The following is a 16,828-nucleotide window of genomic DNA, read 5'->3' as shown; positions in this document are numbered from 1 at the left end:
ACCTCTTGTCTAACTCTAGTGAGTGACAGGTTGCTCTGAGGGCAGTCTTGCAGATGTTGGCGTCCTAAATGTTAATTTTCCCACATGGACGCCTTTCTGCTGCAAGTTGCCAAGCCGTCTTGGTCTCACGTCTTTATAGGCTCAGAGAATGGGGAGCAAGGTAGAGGGTAGAGTTGCTGTGTTCTCCAAATCTTCCTTTGCATGCCATGCAAAATTGTCAAATCTATTACACTGTTAAAGATTTGTATTGTGAAGTATAGGGTCGATGCACGGTCAACTTTTCAGTTATTCCACCCGACGGACAGCAAGGTAGCGCGGATTTATGTTGTCTGTATTGACTGAAGTCTACCGCTAGAGGAGGCTACAATTCACCAGACGGCATTGAGTTACATGACTCGTTTCTCAGGTTTCTACAGTCTGCTTTGATGCTTGACGACTGAAGTGTGATTACGCTACAGACACGGAGAGATGCAGAGTGGGGGTTGGAATGTAATTGGCTCTGTGTGATGTGATTGTTTGCAGAGGAGTTCGTTGACCTTGACCTCTATTGCATACTCACACACTCCAAACATAGGTTACACCCCGTCCAACTTCTGACATTTGATCAGTTAAGTCTGCTGTGTTAGTATGACAAAGCCATGCAAATGCATCTATTTAAGTAACTCTAAATATATAAAATACTACAATATAAATTCAAATTGTTTCCCCAAAATTACATGTTATTGTAGCTACTTTGGAATGTGCCTTTCTTCGGACTTTTTGGTTTCAAGAATAACACCCTGGGGTTAAAGATGCTGCACATGCTTTTGTGGGGGGGAAAAGTCAACGACACAGTAAGGTAGGTCACTAGAATTTGATGGTTCAATGCATTAAAGATGATGTATTATCATATTGGCATTATCAAATGACTTCAACCTTGCGCGCTTTCAAATTTAAAAAATTTGCATTCCCACACTTATTCCTCAGACCTATTTTAGAAGGCCGGTAGAATAATTATTACTTTTAATACACATTTGAATATACCGTATTTATGTATATAGACATGGAATAACTTTAGGTCTATAGCCGTATCCATGATTATATAAAATAATAATAATTTTGTTTTATAATATTACTCAAGTCAGTAATGATGGACATGATACTCGCATTACATTGTTTAAATATGAATGTAATAATATGCTATTTAAATATATAAACCCGTATTTGAAAACGGGTTAGTCTTTGGAAATGATTGACAGTTAAGAAAATCATCGGCAAAATTTTAATTGTACAGTTGTCAGATTTACCATGACATAGGTATACTGTATTTAAGCATTTGGGCCACACATTTGGGTCAGAGATCTGATGTCAAGAAGTAATGTCGAGTGAATAAGCTTTTATATAGTAGTCTATCTTTGGTTTTTATAGTGTACTACGCCGAAAAACATATGGTCTGTAACATTGTTCGGTGTCATTTAGCTTGTATGTCCGTCAGCGAGGTCAGTCTTGTGATGTGCCTTTGGTTTGTCTATAGCAGACCGAGGCTTGATATAGCATCATTATGAACAATCCCCCCCACAATCACCACACACGCGCCCAAACACACACACCCACACATACACCCACACACACACAGCGCATTTCCTATCCCCATGTCACTTCGAGACTGCCCTCTGCCGAGAAACATAGCCTAGACTATTGCTCCACATGACCGTTGAGGACTATTCTAGCCCACAGATCTGCGATCTTTGATGAATGTACCAGCGCACACTTACCAATTGAACAAGGTAAGAAGTCATTTAGTTTCTAGTTGAATGTTTCAAATTAAGTATGTGATATGGAAACGATGGGAAGATATCTGTAACCTATGGCAAAGCATTTACCGGAGAACGCCTTGCGCGTAAAGGGCGCGGGACTGCATGTTTGTATACAAATTCAGACAGAATTACGCGCAGGGTGATGCAAATACCTCATCGACGGCAGTCAATAAAATAAAAAAGCACAATAGGCTACTGACAACGGAAAGAATAATGAATAGGCTCATTGAATTTTTAAAATCAATGTGCTATGTTTCCAGTGCAAACCTCCCAAAATGTGGACATAACCTCACATCGACGGGTAGAGACTATTGGGTTTTTATTTCTATTCACGTGTGTGAATAGAAAGGCTGTGAGGCTTGAACTGCTGGAAGTTATGAATTTTGGCGTCAAATTCATTTCGCTGAACGGAGACACCCGAATTCGACCGAAAACCATAACGCTTACCTCCCGCTGACCCCTTCAACTTTCAACTCTGGATGACTGCGCGCCACCGATTTATTCTCTGGATAACCACAGTAATCCAGTCAAAATAATGCACGCGCATTGTAACGAAACGCTGCAACACACTTGGTTGACAACTAAATATTTTTTTACTTAATTCCATGGCTGAAATAGAGATATTGTTTGAGAAGGAGATCGAAGGAGAGCGACCAAGCGGCCAATTAAATCCGTTAAAATATTAAAAATAAACCTATAAAACTAGGCCTATTGTATAGGAGGGATATGTAAAGAGAAGGCGGGTTGAACGGAAGGCGTCGAGCATTTGCGTCGATTTGAAATGTGTATACAGTTTGACGGCTTAAGATGGGGGTGGGGACTGGAGAGGGTTGGAATGCTTTGAAACAGATCTTTGTTGATTTGAAGAGAAAATAGGCCTACTAAGGCATCTCACTTCGTCTCTTGGAGTGGACAGGGTAACGAGCGGTGACAGTGGTGGACCGGATTGAGGAAGATATGCCATGGAAAGACGTCTGACAACAAGCAGGGGTAGCAAAAACAATCATAGGCTATTTGTCTTTAGCCTAATTTTACATTGACTGAGTTTAGATCATTTGTTGATGTAGGTCTAGGGATTTTGGTGACGCTGCAATCTAGGAAAATGTGCTGACAGGATACCGTGGCGTGTACTGTACCCTGTTTTAAGGGAATATAGCTGTGGAGGCGCGTCTGGAGGCTGGGCCTCAGGTAGGCCTCAAAACAAGATGTGACAATGTGTGCAAATGAAGACACCAACCATGCTTTTAAATGTTGCCTACGTGTAAAATGTTTGGCATTTTACAAACCAGCCGGAGAACAATCACCATAAATATAACCAAACGAAAACGGGCTAGCCTTCTTCAAATTATCAAACTTACTATTTAATATTGTTAGGCTATATTAAAACAGCAATATGCATGTCGATTAAAATAACAATCTGTATGCATGTTAATATTAATAATCGTAATAATGTTATTACTATGTGTATCAGTGCTGTACTTTTTTTCTTGCTAGTAATATACACGTATTTATGGTATAATTTTTGTATTTAACCTTAGACTGTTTACTTCTATTTTTGTGTTTATAGTGGGCTTGTAGAAATGTAGTATTATTATGATATGCTACTACTATTATTGTTGTTGATTTAAGGTGTACTTCTTGATAGAAAAAACGTTTCAACAAATTATTGTAACAGTTAAATATTAATATTTTAAACTAACATCAATATTGTCACACATTAGTCATTCCATTTGTTCCAATATTAGGTCATATTTTAATCATCAATGCAAACGTGAAACCTTTTAAAACCTGGATTTTGCTCGTCCAGGTATTTGCAGTATGATAACCAATGTCCAATGTTTTAAAATCATGTCAGCATATCATCCAGATTTCAAATATTTAGATAGGCCTGCCATCAAACGTTCATACTAGACTATTTCAATAGTTTGCAAACATGTGGTGTGTGTGTGTCCTGTCAGTGAGTCCCGCGGCATCAGTTGAGTGTGATGGCTAACGGCGGAGACTCGTTTGGCCTTCCGGAGCGCGCAGACACAGACTGCTCGGACACACCAAAAGAGAATAAACCAGAGAATCAGACGCGCGTGTCCTCACCTCAAACCACCTGCGCACAACAGGTAAGAGCAGAGATCCATGTAGGCCCAACTACGCCCATGTGAATATGGTGCCGCCATAGCACGTTAAAGGCTCGTTTTAGTTTTTTCAAAACAAAAGATTAAATGCAAGTTAATTAAGGCGATAAAGGAAATTAAGGAACATGTTTTTCGTTATTTAGCCTACCACAGTTTGTGTCAGTATAGGCAAAAATAAAATAGAAAAAATGAAATCACAGTCCAATGTTTGTTGACTCAAGTTGATGTTGCTAACACAAATATGACTAATTTATAAGGCATAAAAAGCATACTTTTAAGAAACAGATGTACAGTGTATTTCTTTTTTCTTTAACAGGGAATGGAGGGAATCAAGGTGTATCTCCATGAGCGCGAACTCTGGACTAAGTTTAACGAGGTTGAAACTGAAATGATTATCACGAAGGCGGGAAGGTAAGCCATTGCTCGTTACAAAACTTAAATAAAATGTAAGATATTACTTAATATATCTCTCATCGTGTGAGTCAGCACGTCACTTTCTTGGCTGTATAACCTATAGGTTTTTACCCAAGTTGCATGATTATGTAAATACAGCTTTTTACAAAAGTTTTTGTAAAAACAAAAAACTTGATTTTATCAACAATTCCCAAATCTTTAATTAGTCTATATAATGTTCGTAACATAGGCATAAGTAGCCTATAGACTAGATCATCTGGGATGTTCGTTTTCTTGTCAACATATTTATTCGTGATATCTTTCGTTTACAGGAGGATGTTTCCCAGCTACAAAATAAAGGTCACAGGGTTAAATCCCAAAACCAAGTACATTCTTCTAATGGACATTGTTCCCGCTGATGACCATCGCTATAAATTTGCTGACAATAAGTGGTAAGATATTTAAGCTATCAAATCTATTGGATCACATTTTTACAATGCTTTTTCTTCTGGCATGATCGGTTGACTAATTGGAAACTCAAAACAACGCCTGATGAAGGATAATAAATGGGAGGTATTAGATAAACATGCGTGTATATTTGTAATAGTTTACATTTGGGCCTATAGGTCTACCGCTGAAACTGTTGTTCGTGTTTTTGTGCAGACCGCTGTCAATTTACAACATTTCAAAGCAAAAAATAGCTTTGGTAAATTGAGAAGAGCTGCAGGTGTGTGAATGCTATGGGTCAGGCAAGGGGCAAAATGTGACATCGCTGTGGTGATGTCCTTGTGCCTCCTGGAGCCCTGTGGCCTAGTTCCCCGTGAATGCCCGATGCCCTCGTGCCCCCTGTCTCTGCCCGCGAGTTCAATCGCAGTGCTGAGGGTTCATTAGTCGGACAGCCGTGGATTAAAACGTCCTATTCAAATCAGCGGAGAGTATACAAATGACATTTTCTAAGAAAGCTGAGATTTATCAATGCGAATTGTGGTAATTATAAATATGAACAATATCGAATAATCTCGATAAAACTAAGAATTTGGGGATTTTGAGGAGGTTCTGGTAAATAGTCTGTGAGCGCCTTTTACGCTGAACGCGAATGGGTGGATATATCCCCAAGGGATGTCATGTTACAGTAGCCTATGTCCTCTAAATATCCGCAGAGCGTGCTGTTTTCTCTCTTTGACTGTAGCGTTAAGGTTTAATAAATAAGTTTGCCGATTTGCAGTTCAGTTACCTTTTCACATTGTAAACAAATGAGACATGGGATATAAGGCACCACATAGCACAACCATGTAGGCCACTGTATTTACATATAGGCTACATTCATTTCGACTTTTTGTTTGACCTCTGTAAAGGTGAATAGTTTGAAAATGATGCGACCAAGTGTCCCAAGTGATCGGCCGACTGAGCCCGAGACATGTGCATTAAGCAGAACCTTTTCGGTTTGATTTTGTGTTTGTAGCGTAGGCCTATAATGGCCATAATGTAACAGAAACGTGCCAGCTGCTGCTCTCCAGGATAAAATCCTTGAGCATACAGATGTTATTATCGGAGAGAACTCTTCCACAGCTGGCGGGCAGCGCAGACCTACTCATACTTTTAAGTAACAATGATGTGCCTCAAAACAGTAGTTGGATAGTTTGATCAATATGTATTATTATCTGACAAATAGGGTTGAAGCGGCTCTGCCCTGCATGAGTGTGACAGCGCGCGGGGAGAGCGCAGTTCACGAACGGGTCAGACCCGGGACAACTGACAGTCTGCGCGAAAATGACTGACCCCATTCTCTTACATCGTAGGTCGGTCACTGGGAAAGCTGAACCTGCGATGCCGGGGAGACTTTACGTGCATGCAGATTCTCCCGCCACAGGCGCGCACTGGAGCCGCCAGCTAGTGTCCTTCCAGAAGCTCAAGCTCACTAATAACCACCTGGACCCGTTCGGTCACGTGAGTGATTCGGCCTAACTTATGTTACTGTAACAATAGAGACAATCATTCATGTGTAGGCCTACACAAAATGTGGTGTGCCGTAATTTATGTTAATTCCATATTAAGCCTGTGATAGAGGGCCTTGTATAGTAGACAGCAAACCAGCAGAAATGATTTCAAAGAAATTTCAGGCCATTAGCTAATGGCCATGGCTGGTGGGACTGTCACAGCAATTAAGCTGAGGCTAACACACACACACACACACACACACACACACACACACACACACACACACACACTCACACACCATAATCGCACACTTATGTCAATACCCATAGAATTGCCACAATGGCAGTGAGGCCTGTTGTTTGTGAAGTAAGTTGATTTCAACATGCAGGGTTGAAACTCTTATAATTTCCCCATGGTGTTTGTAATTCCGTTTTTTTTCTGTTGGTCAATTTATACTGATTCTATTACAGATTATATTGAACTCCATGCACAGATACCAACCCCGCCTTCATATCGTGAAAGCTGATGAAAACAACGGATTTGGATCGAAGAACACCGCGTTCTGCACACACGTGTTCTCAGAGACTGCCTTCATTGCAGTGACGTCATACCAAAACCACAAGGTATGGCTCTACTAAAAGCATGCATGTTTGTCCAAACCAGTGCTTTCAAATGTAGACATGTTTGATATCCTTGTTAAATATCACAAATGCTTCTTGTAATCGCTTGTTGAAATGATTCGTATGGAATACTGGCATGTACTGAAGTATCAGGGCTCATTTGTTCAATCAGCAGGCCCGTCTTCAGCCACTGGTCTAATACACAGTGTCAGGTTATTTACTCAACTTTCTGTCTCTGTCTCTCTTCCTCTCTCTCTCTCTCTCTCTCTCTCTCTCTCTCCTCTCTCTCTCTCTCTCTCTCTCTCTCTCTCTCTCTCTCTCTCTCTCTCTCTCTCTCTCTCTCTGTCTCTCTCTCTCTCTCTCTCTCTCTCTCTCCTCTCTCTCTCTCTCTCTCTCTCTCTCTCTCTCTCTCTCTCTCTCTCTCTCTCTCTCTCTCTCTCTCTCTCTCTCTCTCTCTCTCTCTCTCTCTGTGTCTCTCTCTCTCTCTCTCTCTCTCTGTCTCTGTCTCTCGCTCTCTTGCTCTCTCTGTGTGTAATGTGGCAGATATGACCTCGTTCTTTTCCTTGTTCATCTATGTTATTGTTCCAGCATGTAACGCAGTGTGTTCTGTTCCCCAGATCACACAGCTGAAGATCGAGAATAACCCGTTTGCTAAAGGCTTCAGAGGGACAGAGGACATGGAGCTTCACCGTATGGCCAAGATACAAGGGTGAGCACAGCTCTCTCTCTCTCCTCCTCTCTCTCCTCCCCTCTAACCTCCCCTTCTCTCTCCTCTCTCTCTCTCCTCCCTCTCTCTCTCCTCCTCTCTCTCCCTACCTCCCCTTCTCTCCCCCTCTCTCTCTCCTCCTCTCTCTCTACCTCCCCTTCTCTCTCCCCTCCTCTCTCTCCTCCTCTCCCTCCCTCCCTTCCTCCCCTTCTCTCTCTGCCTCTCTCTCCCTCTTCCTCACCCTCTCTCTTTCACTCTCTTTCACTCTCTCCCTCTTGTCCTTCTCCGTCGCCTCTACCCGTCTGTCTCTCTCCCACTCCGTCTCACTTCCACCCCACCCCCCCGCTCTCAGGCCTGATTTAAGGCAGCCCACTTTACAGTTGAACAGCAGTGGTTATGATGGAGTGCAGATGGTCCCCATCTGACCCCCCTCCCTCTGTGATGACATGCAAGTGTATGAATCAGACTGCAAGGTAGAGATCTCAGCCCCTTCAGCTAGGCTATCTGGGAACAGTACTCCAACTCTCCCTGGAGTTTATTCCTATGCAAGTGACTATCTTAATTGTGTCTGTACCTGTGTTCTTGCTCTGTGACTTTAGAAGGTACCAGAAACACCTTTGTATGTTATGTTTCTGAGTGTGGCTCATGGTCGCACCTATTATTCCTGAGGCAGGCCATGCGAAAAGTTGAGGCGGTCGCTAATGTAGTAATGTCATGGCTGTTAAGTGTTGGTCCTAATCTCAGCTGATGTGCTAAATGTGTCAGGCGGTGTAGAGGTGGGTGTCACGAAGAGATAGTGTCACATTGTGGAAAAGGGGGTTGATACAGAGGAGGTGACAAAGGTGGAGAGAAGAGGTGAGATGGAGGAGGGGGTGGGGGGACGAGAGGGGATGGAAGGGGTGAGATGGAGGGGGTGAGATGGAGGAGGGGGTGGGGGGGACGAGAGGGGATGGAAGGGGTGAGATGGAGGGGGCGAGATGGAGGAGGGGATGGGGGGGACGAGAGGGGATGGAAGGGGTGAGATGGAGGGGGCGAGATGGAGGAGGGGATGGGGGGGACGAGAGGGGATGGAAGGCGTGAGATGGAGGGGGCGAGATGGAGGAGGGGGTGGGGGGGACGAGAGGGGATGGAAGGGGTGAGATGGAGGGGGTGAGATGGAGGAGGGGATGGGGGGGAGGGAAGGCCGGAGTAGTGGAGTGGCCGAGAGGGGGGAGAGAGTCCTGGGTTACAGTGGGTCTCTGGTTGTTTGAGGGGAGAGAGGCGAGCGGGGCAGAGTCTATCTGAAGTGACATACGGCCACAGACTTATTTTTAGATCGGCACATTATCTCACAGCACAGTGTGTGTATGTGTGCGTGTGTGTGTGTGTCACAAGTGGATGAGAGGCAGAGAGACACTGCCCACTGTTTCCTGCATAGCACCGAGGTCAATGAGATGTCACAGTGTACAGAGAGAGAGAGAGAGAGAGAGAGAGAGAGAGAGAGAGAGAGAGAGCTATACATTCAAGGAAAAAAATTAAAATATACTTTACAGATTTCATAGTAGTGGGAAAGATTTTGTTCATTTAGTTCCTTTCTAAATGACAGTGTGTCAAATTTAGTTATGGTCTATTTTAAACTATAATACCAAAAACATACCTCACAGGCATTAAGACCATCTGTGTTGGTCAGGTTTTTAAACATCCTTTTTTCCCTACATCCCCTCGGTTCCCCTCCCTCCCAGTAAGGACTACCCAGTGGTCCCCCGCAGCACAGCGCGTCAGAAGGCTGTATCCAGGGGGAGTCCTTTCAAGGGGGACGGCAGGGGCCTCGGTTCCCCAGAAGGGCTGGGAGCTCCGTTTCCCTGTGAGAACTTGGTGAGCGGAAGCCCCCAGGAGCTTCCCACCTCCCCTTTGGCCCCCTACGGACTCCCCCATCCTCACCAACAGGCCTACCACTGCACCAAGAGGACAGGTGTGTAGCCTCTACTGTCAGCACATTTGAACAGTGAAGCCGTTGGCAAATGCTAACTGGCTAATCGTTTGTATGTTGTGGGAATTGCTTAAAAACAACAGCGTTGCTCCTGTGTTCAGTCATTTACATTTAGTCATTTAGCAGACGCTCTTATTCAGAGCGACTTACAGTAAGTACAGGGACATTCCCCGAGGCAAGTAGGGTGAAGTGCCTTGCCCAAGGACACAACGTCATTTGGCACAGCCGGGAATCGAACTGGCAACCTTCTGATTACTGGCCCGATTCCCTCACCGCTCAGCCACCTGACTCCTCATGATTGCGTGTCTCTTTTTCTATCCACAGCGGACGATGGCGGTTCTGCAGGAGACCAGCAGCATCTGTACAGGAAGTCTTTTATCGAGAGTTCTAGTGAAGACGAATCCTACTACCGCCCTGCTCCCTACCCTCCTCTCCTCCCCCCTCCCCCCGGGCTGCCACACCAACACCAACCCCCCTTGGGACTCTCTGGTTCCCCTTACAGCCTGGAAGGGGGACAGCGCCAGGCGTGCATGTTCGCAGGTTCGGAGCCCAGGCTGGAGGATCTGAGCTGTACGTCTTGGTCCTACGGATGCCCTTTGACCCCTGCCATGACCCCTATGGACCCCTACCCCACCTTCGCTTCCCACACCCCCTACAGCTCCAGCCCTAGGGGCTCTCGGCTCAGCTCTGCAGCCCACCAGGGTTCCCCTCCGCTGGGGGAGTCTCTCTCGCACGACCCCTACCAGACTCAGACCTCAGGACCGCCCGCTCAGACCCCCCAACACCCCCACAGCAGGCAGCTTAGCCCACACCTGGGAGAGTACCCTGGCTACTCCACTAACCTCACCCCTCCCCTCTACCACACACTGGACACACACAGCAGGGGAGGACTCCCAGAGTGGAGTGAAGCCACCTGATTGGACCAGAAGTCTGTTCGGTAACAGGGCAAAGACTTTTGATTGATGGTTAGGGCTTCTACGGTACATCTGTCACTCACATGACAGCCTCGGTACTATCCTGATGAGAGATTGCAGTCTGTCGGCGAAGTTGACAGTGTAAAGTGTGCCCAGTCCTATGCTTTGTGAAGAGATATCGATTGCTGTTTGTGGTCCCCCCCCCTCCCCTGTGCTTCATGGATCATGGGAGTGTCACAGTTAATTCCTTCCCCCTTTGACTCGGAAACCCTGCGCTCGTAGGAACCTACCACAGTGGAACCTGCGACCCTGGAGGCCGAAGAAAAGAGCCCCCTTATGGATCAACATCTCTTATGTGTGTAATGAATCCCAGCTGAGGGATGCAAACGTTTGCACTCCAAACTCGGGTTATCCTGTCCAGAAGTCCCTCAGTGTTTTTTTTGTGGTTCAGTTTAACTTTGTGACATCAGTCCTCGTCCTACCCCCCCCCCCCCCCCCCCAGCAAACTGAACCCTTCTCCTGACCCGTATATATCCAGTGTGGTGCTGTGTGCTGTCAGTAGACAGTGTTCCTATCCAGCCATGCTTCTTATACTGTAAAGTAAATTAGCTCAGTTTTCACAGCCCAGCCTGAGGGGAAATTGATTTCTACCGTTGTGTGCTGAAGCAATGCCATCTGTTTGTGTGTGTCTGTACTGTACATGTGTGTGTGTGTGTGTGCGAGAGAGAGAGCGAGCGAGCGAGCGAGCGAAGGTTTGTGAGTGTGCATACGCGTGTGTGTGTGAATGTCTACAGTATATTTGCACAGTGTGTGTGTGTGTATCTGTTGTGTATTTGTGTGTGTGTGTGTGTGTGTCAGCTCAGCTCAAGACTGCTGTGTATTCATTCCCAGTGAGACAGGCTACAGTGGCTGCAGGCGCTACACCAGAGAGATAAACAGTTTGTTTAGACCATGCCAGGGGGGGGTGGGGGGGGGGGGTGCAGGACCTGAACACACTGTTCCCCGTGCATTCTGGGTAACTGCACATTGCAGCGTCACACAGCTGTCACCGCTGTCCTCTCTGTCACCCCAAACCGACCAATAAAAACTGTACTCCGTCCAGAGCTAGCCAATCAAAGCTCTCCAGTTGTATCATGTGTTTGTTGATGAATCATTCATGAGATCAGTATAAGCTCTTGGTAGTTAGAAGGCTCTCCAAAAGGAAATGTTTTTTTGGGGGGGGATGTACATCATGTCCTCCAGTGACCGCAAAGGATTTACGCCTGTCTCTTACTGAAATCCTAATTGGCCCACTACCCCCACCCCTGCCTCATCTACTCCCTGCCTCCCTAACTGCCCCCTGTGGTGCTAAAGCGATTGGCCTTCTTATTTTCTATCCATCTCATTGTCTCTCTATCTCTCTCTCTTTCTTTCTTTGCCTCTCTCTCTTTTTCTCTCTGACATAATCCCAGACATTATATTGAAGGCTCAAACACGATGAAGTTTGTTGATCTTACCGTTTGTAAGGATCCCTGAGATGTAGTGCTAGTTTGTTTTTGTACGACCTACATGTTTCAGAACGACGCTCTCCTTCATGTGCTGGTATACATGGCCAGTTGTCCATTATGCACTCTGATTAAGGACCTACTGGTGCACACACTGGTGACAGAACGCGGCAGGCAAAGAAGGCACGTGTGTGTGCGTGTGTGTGTGTGCGTGTGTGTGTGTGTTTGGAGATGTGGGTGTGCGCAATCAATTGAAAAGGTCTTTCCAGGAAGTGCTTTTTGTTTATTATTGTTCTTGTTTATAGTATTTATTAAAATGTCTTTTGTTAGTCTAGTTCTGTGGTGAAATTGTTAACTGATAGTGTTTGAGGTGTTTTAAAGTTATTATAAATATTTGTTTCTTGCTCCTCCCTTCCTTCCCTATTGGCCACAGCCTGTCATAATAACTGAGTTGTTAAATATTCCATTCTGATGTACATAAACACGAATTTATACATAGAACTGAAATAAATATAAGAGCATTTTGAAAATTCCGTCTGTTGCCCTGGACCTTTTTCCCCTGCATGCAGGAACCTGATGTAGAAGCATTGCGTTCCCAGAGGGTTATTTAAAGGACGCTCAACACCTGATAAGAAAGTGACACTCTACCAGTTACATGGCAGTTTATCGGTCCCGCTGTGATGCAAAGACATCCTTCCACTTGTCTGTAAAGGCCACATCATAAGATCATCTGGATCATTCATCTGCTCTAGCTGTTATTGGCTCCTACCACCAAGAGGAACTCTGGGAAGGGAAGAGGACTGGGAGAGGAGGGGGTCTCTCTCTCTCTCCTGGAACCTCTATGGTTGGTGCTCGCCTGACCCCCGACCTGCCCTGTCAACGCAGATAAAGAGGTTTGAACTAAACAGTGTGTGTGTGGTATGTGTGTCCGCTCTGTGTGTGTGTGTGCCCTGTGTGTTTGGATGTACCCTGTGTGGTGTGTGTGTCCTGCGTATGTGTAAGTGTGTGAGGCTGTGTGTGTGTGGTGTGTGTCATGCTTGTGTATGAGTGTGTCTGTGTGTGTGTGTGGTGTGTGTCCTGTATGTGTCCTGTACACTGTATGACTATGTTTAGCCTGTGTTCTGCTCCTCTCAACCGTCTCTGGAGGAGGGGATCCCTCTCTGAATTGCTCCTCCCAAGGTTTCTTCCATTTTTTTTTCTCCTGTTGAGAGTTTTTTGGGAGTTTTTCCTTGTCTTCCTTGAGGGTTTAGGTTGGTTGCCTGCCTCTCCCCTCCCTCTCTCCCCTGTCCCTCTCCCCTGCCTGCCTCCCTCCCCTGTCTCTCTCCCGTGCTCCCCTCCCCTGCCTGCCTCTCTCCCCTGCCTGCCTGCCTCCCTCCCCTGCCTCTCTCCCCTGCCCCTCTCCCCTGCCTGCCTCCCTCCCCTGCCTCTCTCCCCTGCCCCCTCCCCTGCCTGCTTCTCTCCCCTGCCCCCTCCCCTGCCTGCCTCTCTCCCCTGCCTGCCTGCCTCCCTCCCCTGACTCTCTCCCCTGCCCCTCTCCCCTGCCTGCCTCCCTCCCCTGCCTGCCTCCCTCCCCTGCCTCTCTCCCCTGCCCCTCTCCCCTGCCTGCCTCCCTCCCCTGCCTCTCTCCCCTGCCCCTCTCCCCTGCCTGCCTCTCTCCCCTGTTTCTCTCAGACACAGTGGGGTCAGGGGTTAAGCAGGCGGCTCTTCAGAAGCTCTGGTCCTCCTTAACCCTTTGTCTCCATCATGCGCCAGTCTGCTGAGAGTGGAGACCCCCAGACAGCTCCCAGGGGCCCCTCCTCGGTTTCATCAGAAGATGGATCACGTCTGTGCTACATCAGCAGCACAGCGCGAACCTCGGATGAGCGATACGATTGCGCGTATATTTATATGTTGTGTGCATGCGGATGTGTGTGTGTGCGTGTGTCTGCGAGTGTGTGTGTGTGTACATAGAGGGTTCGGTCCAGCTGTTCCAGTAGACTCTCCCAGATACACTGGTCTGACCAAAGACAGATGAGCCAAGTGATCAAAGACCCTAAGTGGTGCTTATCATTATCTCTCTACCTCCCCCCACACCCACCTCCCCCCACCCCCACCTCCCCCCACCCCCACCTCCCCCCACCTCCCCCCCCCCCCGCCTTTCACCCTTTCAATGCCATTCTTCCCACCACTATTTTCAGCCTGGTATTTGAGGCAAACTGCTGCTGTTTTTTCTCTACGATTTTCATCTCTTCTGAGTTCCCTCAGTACGCACACATACCTATGCGCACATACACACATACACACATATGCTCAATTCAATAGTTGTCTGCCACGAATAATACATTTTTGTGTTCGGAAAGAATGACATTGTGTCATTTTTCAATTCCCATTCTGGAACGGTTGGTGTTTTAGTCTTCTATTTCCTACCTTTGTTTCCTGTAGAAGGTAGAAATGTTTGTGAATTTCAGGTACTTGTTTCCTGTTTCGGTTCCTCTCCCGCTCAAAGTGCTGCGATTGAGGTCTAATCAGAATCTCCTCGTCTTTAGATAGAGATATCTGCGTGGTTCAGACCGCTCCTCCAGAGCCTTGTGAAGCATTTGTGGGATATTCAACCCTTATTTGGAGAGACATAAGTGGTCAGAGATGCAGTGTAATTGACAAAGTTGATTATGCTCTGTAATGGGTTGGCTAGTCTGTGGTTGCGGTGGGGGCACTAGGACCCAGAGGGGAACACAGAGCGAGGGGAGCCACATCACCCCAGAGGCATGTAAAACACAGAGCAGACTGTTTTAATTTGGTACATTCATAAACATACAGTACTACTATAAGCCCCCCTGTGACAGGGAACGACTATTTGCAGGAACTCTGCAAACTCAAGTCCCATCCACAAGAGAAGGTTTATTTGAATGTAGCTAATGTCCATTCTATAAATTCCAGTTCCCTGGTTTAAAAGCCCTGAGTGGTAATGCCATTAAGCTGTGTATCGTAACGAGACCACGGATGGAAGCTAATTCGCCCAAATGAGAGTTTATGGCTGAAATAGTCATGAGTTCCCTGGAGTAGATCTTAATATGAGAGCAGGAGCTGTCAGAGATTAAAGAGGACAAAGACCACTGGTGTGTGTGTGTGTGTGTGTGCGTGTGTGCATGTGTGTGTGTGCGTGCATGCATGTGTGTGGGTACCTGTGTGTGTATGTCTGTGTGTGCGTGCGTGTGTTTGTAAGTCTGTGTGTGTGTGTATGTCTGTGTGTGCGTGCAGCCGTGGGTAGTCCGAAGACAAAGGGAGGGGTCACAGGTCAGACACACAGCAGACAGACCAGCGCAGGGTCACATGGGTCAGCCTAACATGATCAGGCCCTTCTTTATCTGCTCTTTCCTCCATACCACAGGGGTGATAGCACCTCCCTATCAGCCCTGCTCTTCAAGCCCCTGACCCAGGCCGCTCTCCCTGGGCCCGTCCACATCGACATCCATGCAGTTCTATTTCTATGACCCACAGCATGCTGAACAAGGGATTAGTACCGGGCAGACACACACATGTACTTATACACACACATGCACAAACGGACACACACACACAAAGACCGCCATATGAACATACGCTTGACAGGGTATAGAGGAGAGACGCGACCCCCCATTGGGTGATGAGGGGGGTTAGGGGCCGACATGGAGCCAATGTCCTGTCTGATTACAGCCAGAGGACTGGAGAGGCATGCTAATCCTCTCTCACATGCACACACACACACACACACACACACTGACACACACTCAGGCACATGTACACTGACACACGCGCACACACATACTGACACACACACAAGTGCACACACACACCAACACACTGCAGTCGGTGTGTCTGGATGGCGGCACGCAGTATAATGATATCACTACCGGCACACTGTTGCTCTGTTTGGACAAGAGGTCATGCCGCTTGGACAAAAGGTCACAAATAGAGGTAGCCTTGCATGAACACACACACACGGACGCACTTACATATAAATATGCATTTCTCTTTTTTATATATACAATCGAATACATAAATATATGTATATGTTTACATCTAAAACATATATAAATGTGTGTTTTGATGAAGATAAATAAGCTCCAGGGTGTGGGCAGTGGAGGTCCATCCTTGTAGCCCCACACAGGCCTCCCTTTCCCAGCCCGGGCCCTGCCAGCCCCCCTGGCTTCCCTGGCTCTCATGTCTCCACATGTGAACCAGGATGTCAGCAAACAAGCCGACAAGACCACTGCTGAGACACGAACACAACAACACAAACATCCATAAACAAACAAATGCATACACAGCTCCCTCCCCCCCCCCCAGTTCCCCAACCCCCACATGCACATACACACAGCGAACCTTCTCCCCAACGAAACTCCATTGCACCCCCCCCCCCCCCCCCCCCACCCCTAACCTCAGAGCCTATTGTTCCAGCCCTGAAGCATTGTTTTGTGCTGGACGGGGTATTGTCTCTCATTCCTAATAGATGAGCTTGGAGAGCATGAAGGCCCTTTCTCTGACAGGGTCATTAGCATAAACACAGACTTCCTCTCAGCATCTGTTTGTATCGGGCTGTTGACCCTTAATAATGGATCCCTAAATGTTTATCACCTGTCCACTGGAGTGTGAGTGTGTGTCTCTGTGTGTGTGTGTGTGTGTGTGTATCTGTGTGTGTGTGTGTGTGGTTGAGCCACCATCCTACCTATCCCATACACTGCATCAACGGTATTCTTCCACTGCCCTAATGCACCCTCCTCCTCTCCTCTCCGCTCCTCTCCTCCCCAAACATGTACAAATAATCATCTCTGCGCTGATGCCTTCAAATATTCATCTCCTGCCCTCATGCTCCTGGCTGTTAAAAGGTCTGCAGATGTTTACACGGGTGTGAGGTCCACAT

The 16,828-nt window shown here is 46.8% G+C and overlaps 1 protein-coding gene across 4 annotated transcripts; it reads left to right on the top strand.

Annotated features, from left to right (window-relative positions):
* Positions 1-1,449: 1,449 nt before the first annotated feature.
* Positions 1,450-12,482, top strand: LOC134015266 (T-box transcription factor TBX5-like). Of its 4 annotated transcripts, none has more exons than XM_062454677.1 (9): positions 1,450-1,766; positions 3,755-3,910; positions 4,242-4,336; positions 4,651-4,770; positions 6,118-6,265; positions 6,727-6,879; positions 7,494-7,585; positions 9,304-9,533; positions 9,876-12,482. In XM_062454677.1, exons 2-9 carry the CDS (start codon positions 3,782-3,784, stop codon positions 10,466-10,468), a joined length of 1,560 nt encoding a protein of 519 aa, XP_062310661.1. In that variant the 5' UTR covers positions 1,450-1,766; positions 3,755-3,781; the 3' UTR covers positions 10,469-12,482. The 4 variants fall into 4 exon arrangements, with proteins under 4 accessions (XP_062310661.1, XP_062310664.1, XP_062310663.1 ...); XM_062454680.1 differs by lacking the exon at positions 1,450-1,766 and adding an exon at positions 2,379-2,786; XM_062454679.1 differs by lacking the exon at positions 1,450-1,766 and adding an exon at positions 2,379-2,984.
* The last annotated feature ends 4,346 nt before the right edge of the window (positions 12,483-16,828 follow it).

Source organism: Osmerus eperlanus, chromosome 28, assembly GCF_963692335.1.
Source record: "Osmerus eperlanus chromosome 28, fOsmEpe2.1, whole genome shotgun sequence".
Lineage (NCBI taxonomy): Eukaryota > Metazoa > Chordata > Actinopteri > Osmeriformes > Osmeridae > Osmerus > Osmerus eperlanus.
This window is presented reverse-complemented; position numbering and strand designations above follow the sequence as displayed.

Bases quoted from the DNA above. Each gene is read 5' to 3' on its own strand.
- LOC134015266 (XM_062454677.1), top strand. From the start codon at position 3,782: ATGGCTAACGGCGGAGACTCGTTTGGCCTTCCGGAGCGCGCAGACACA. The intron at 4,337-4,650 runs GTAAGCCATTGC...TTTCGTTTACAG, and splicing joins ATTATCACGAAGGCGGGAAG to GAGGATGTTTCCCAGCTACA. The intron at 6,266-6,726 runs GTGAGTGATTCG...ATTCTATTACAG, and splicing joins ACCTGGACCCGTTCGGTCAC to ATTATATTGAACTCCATGCA.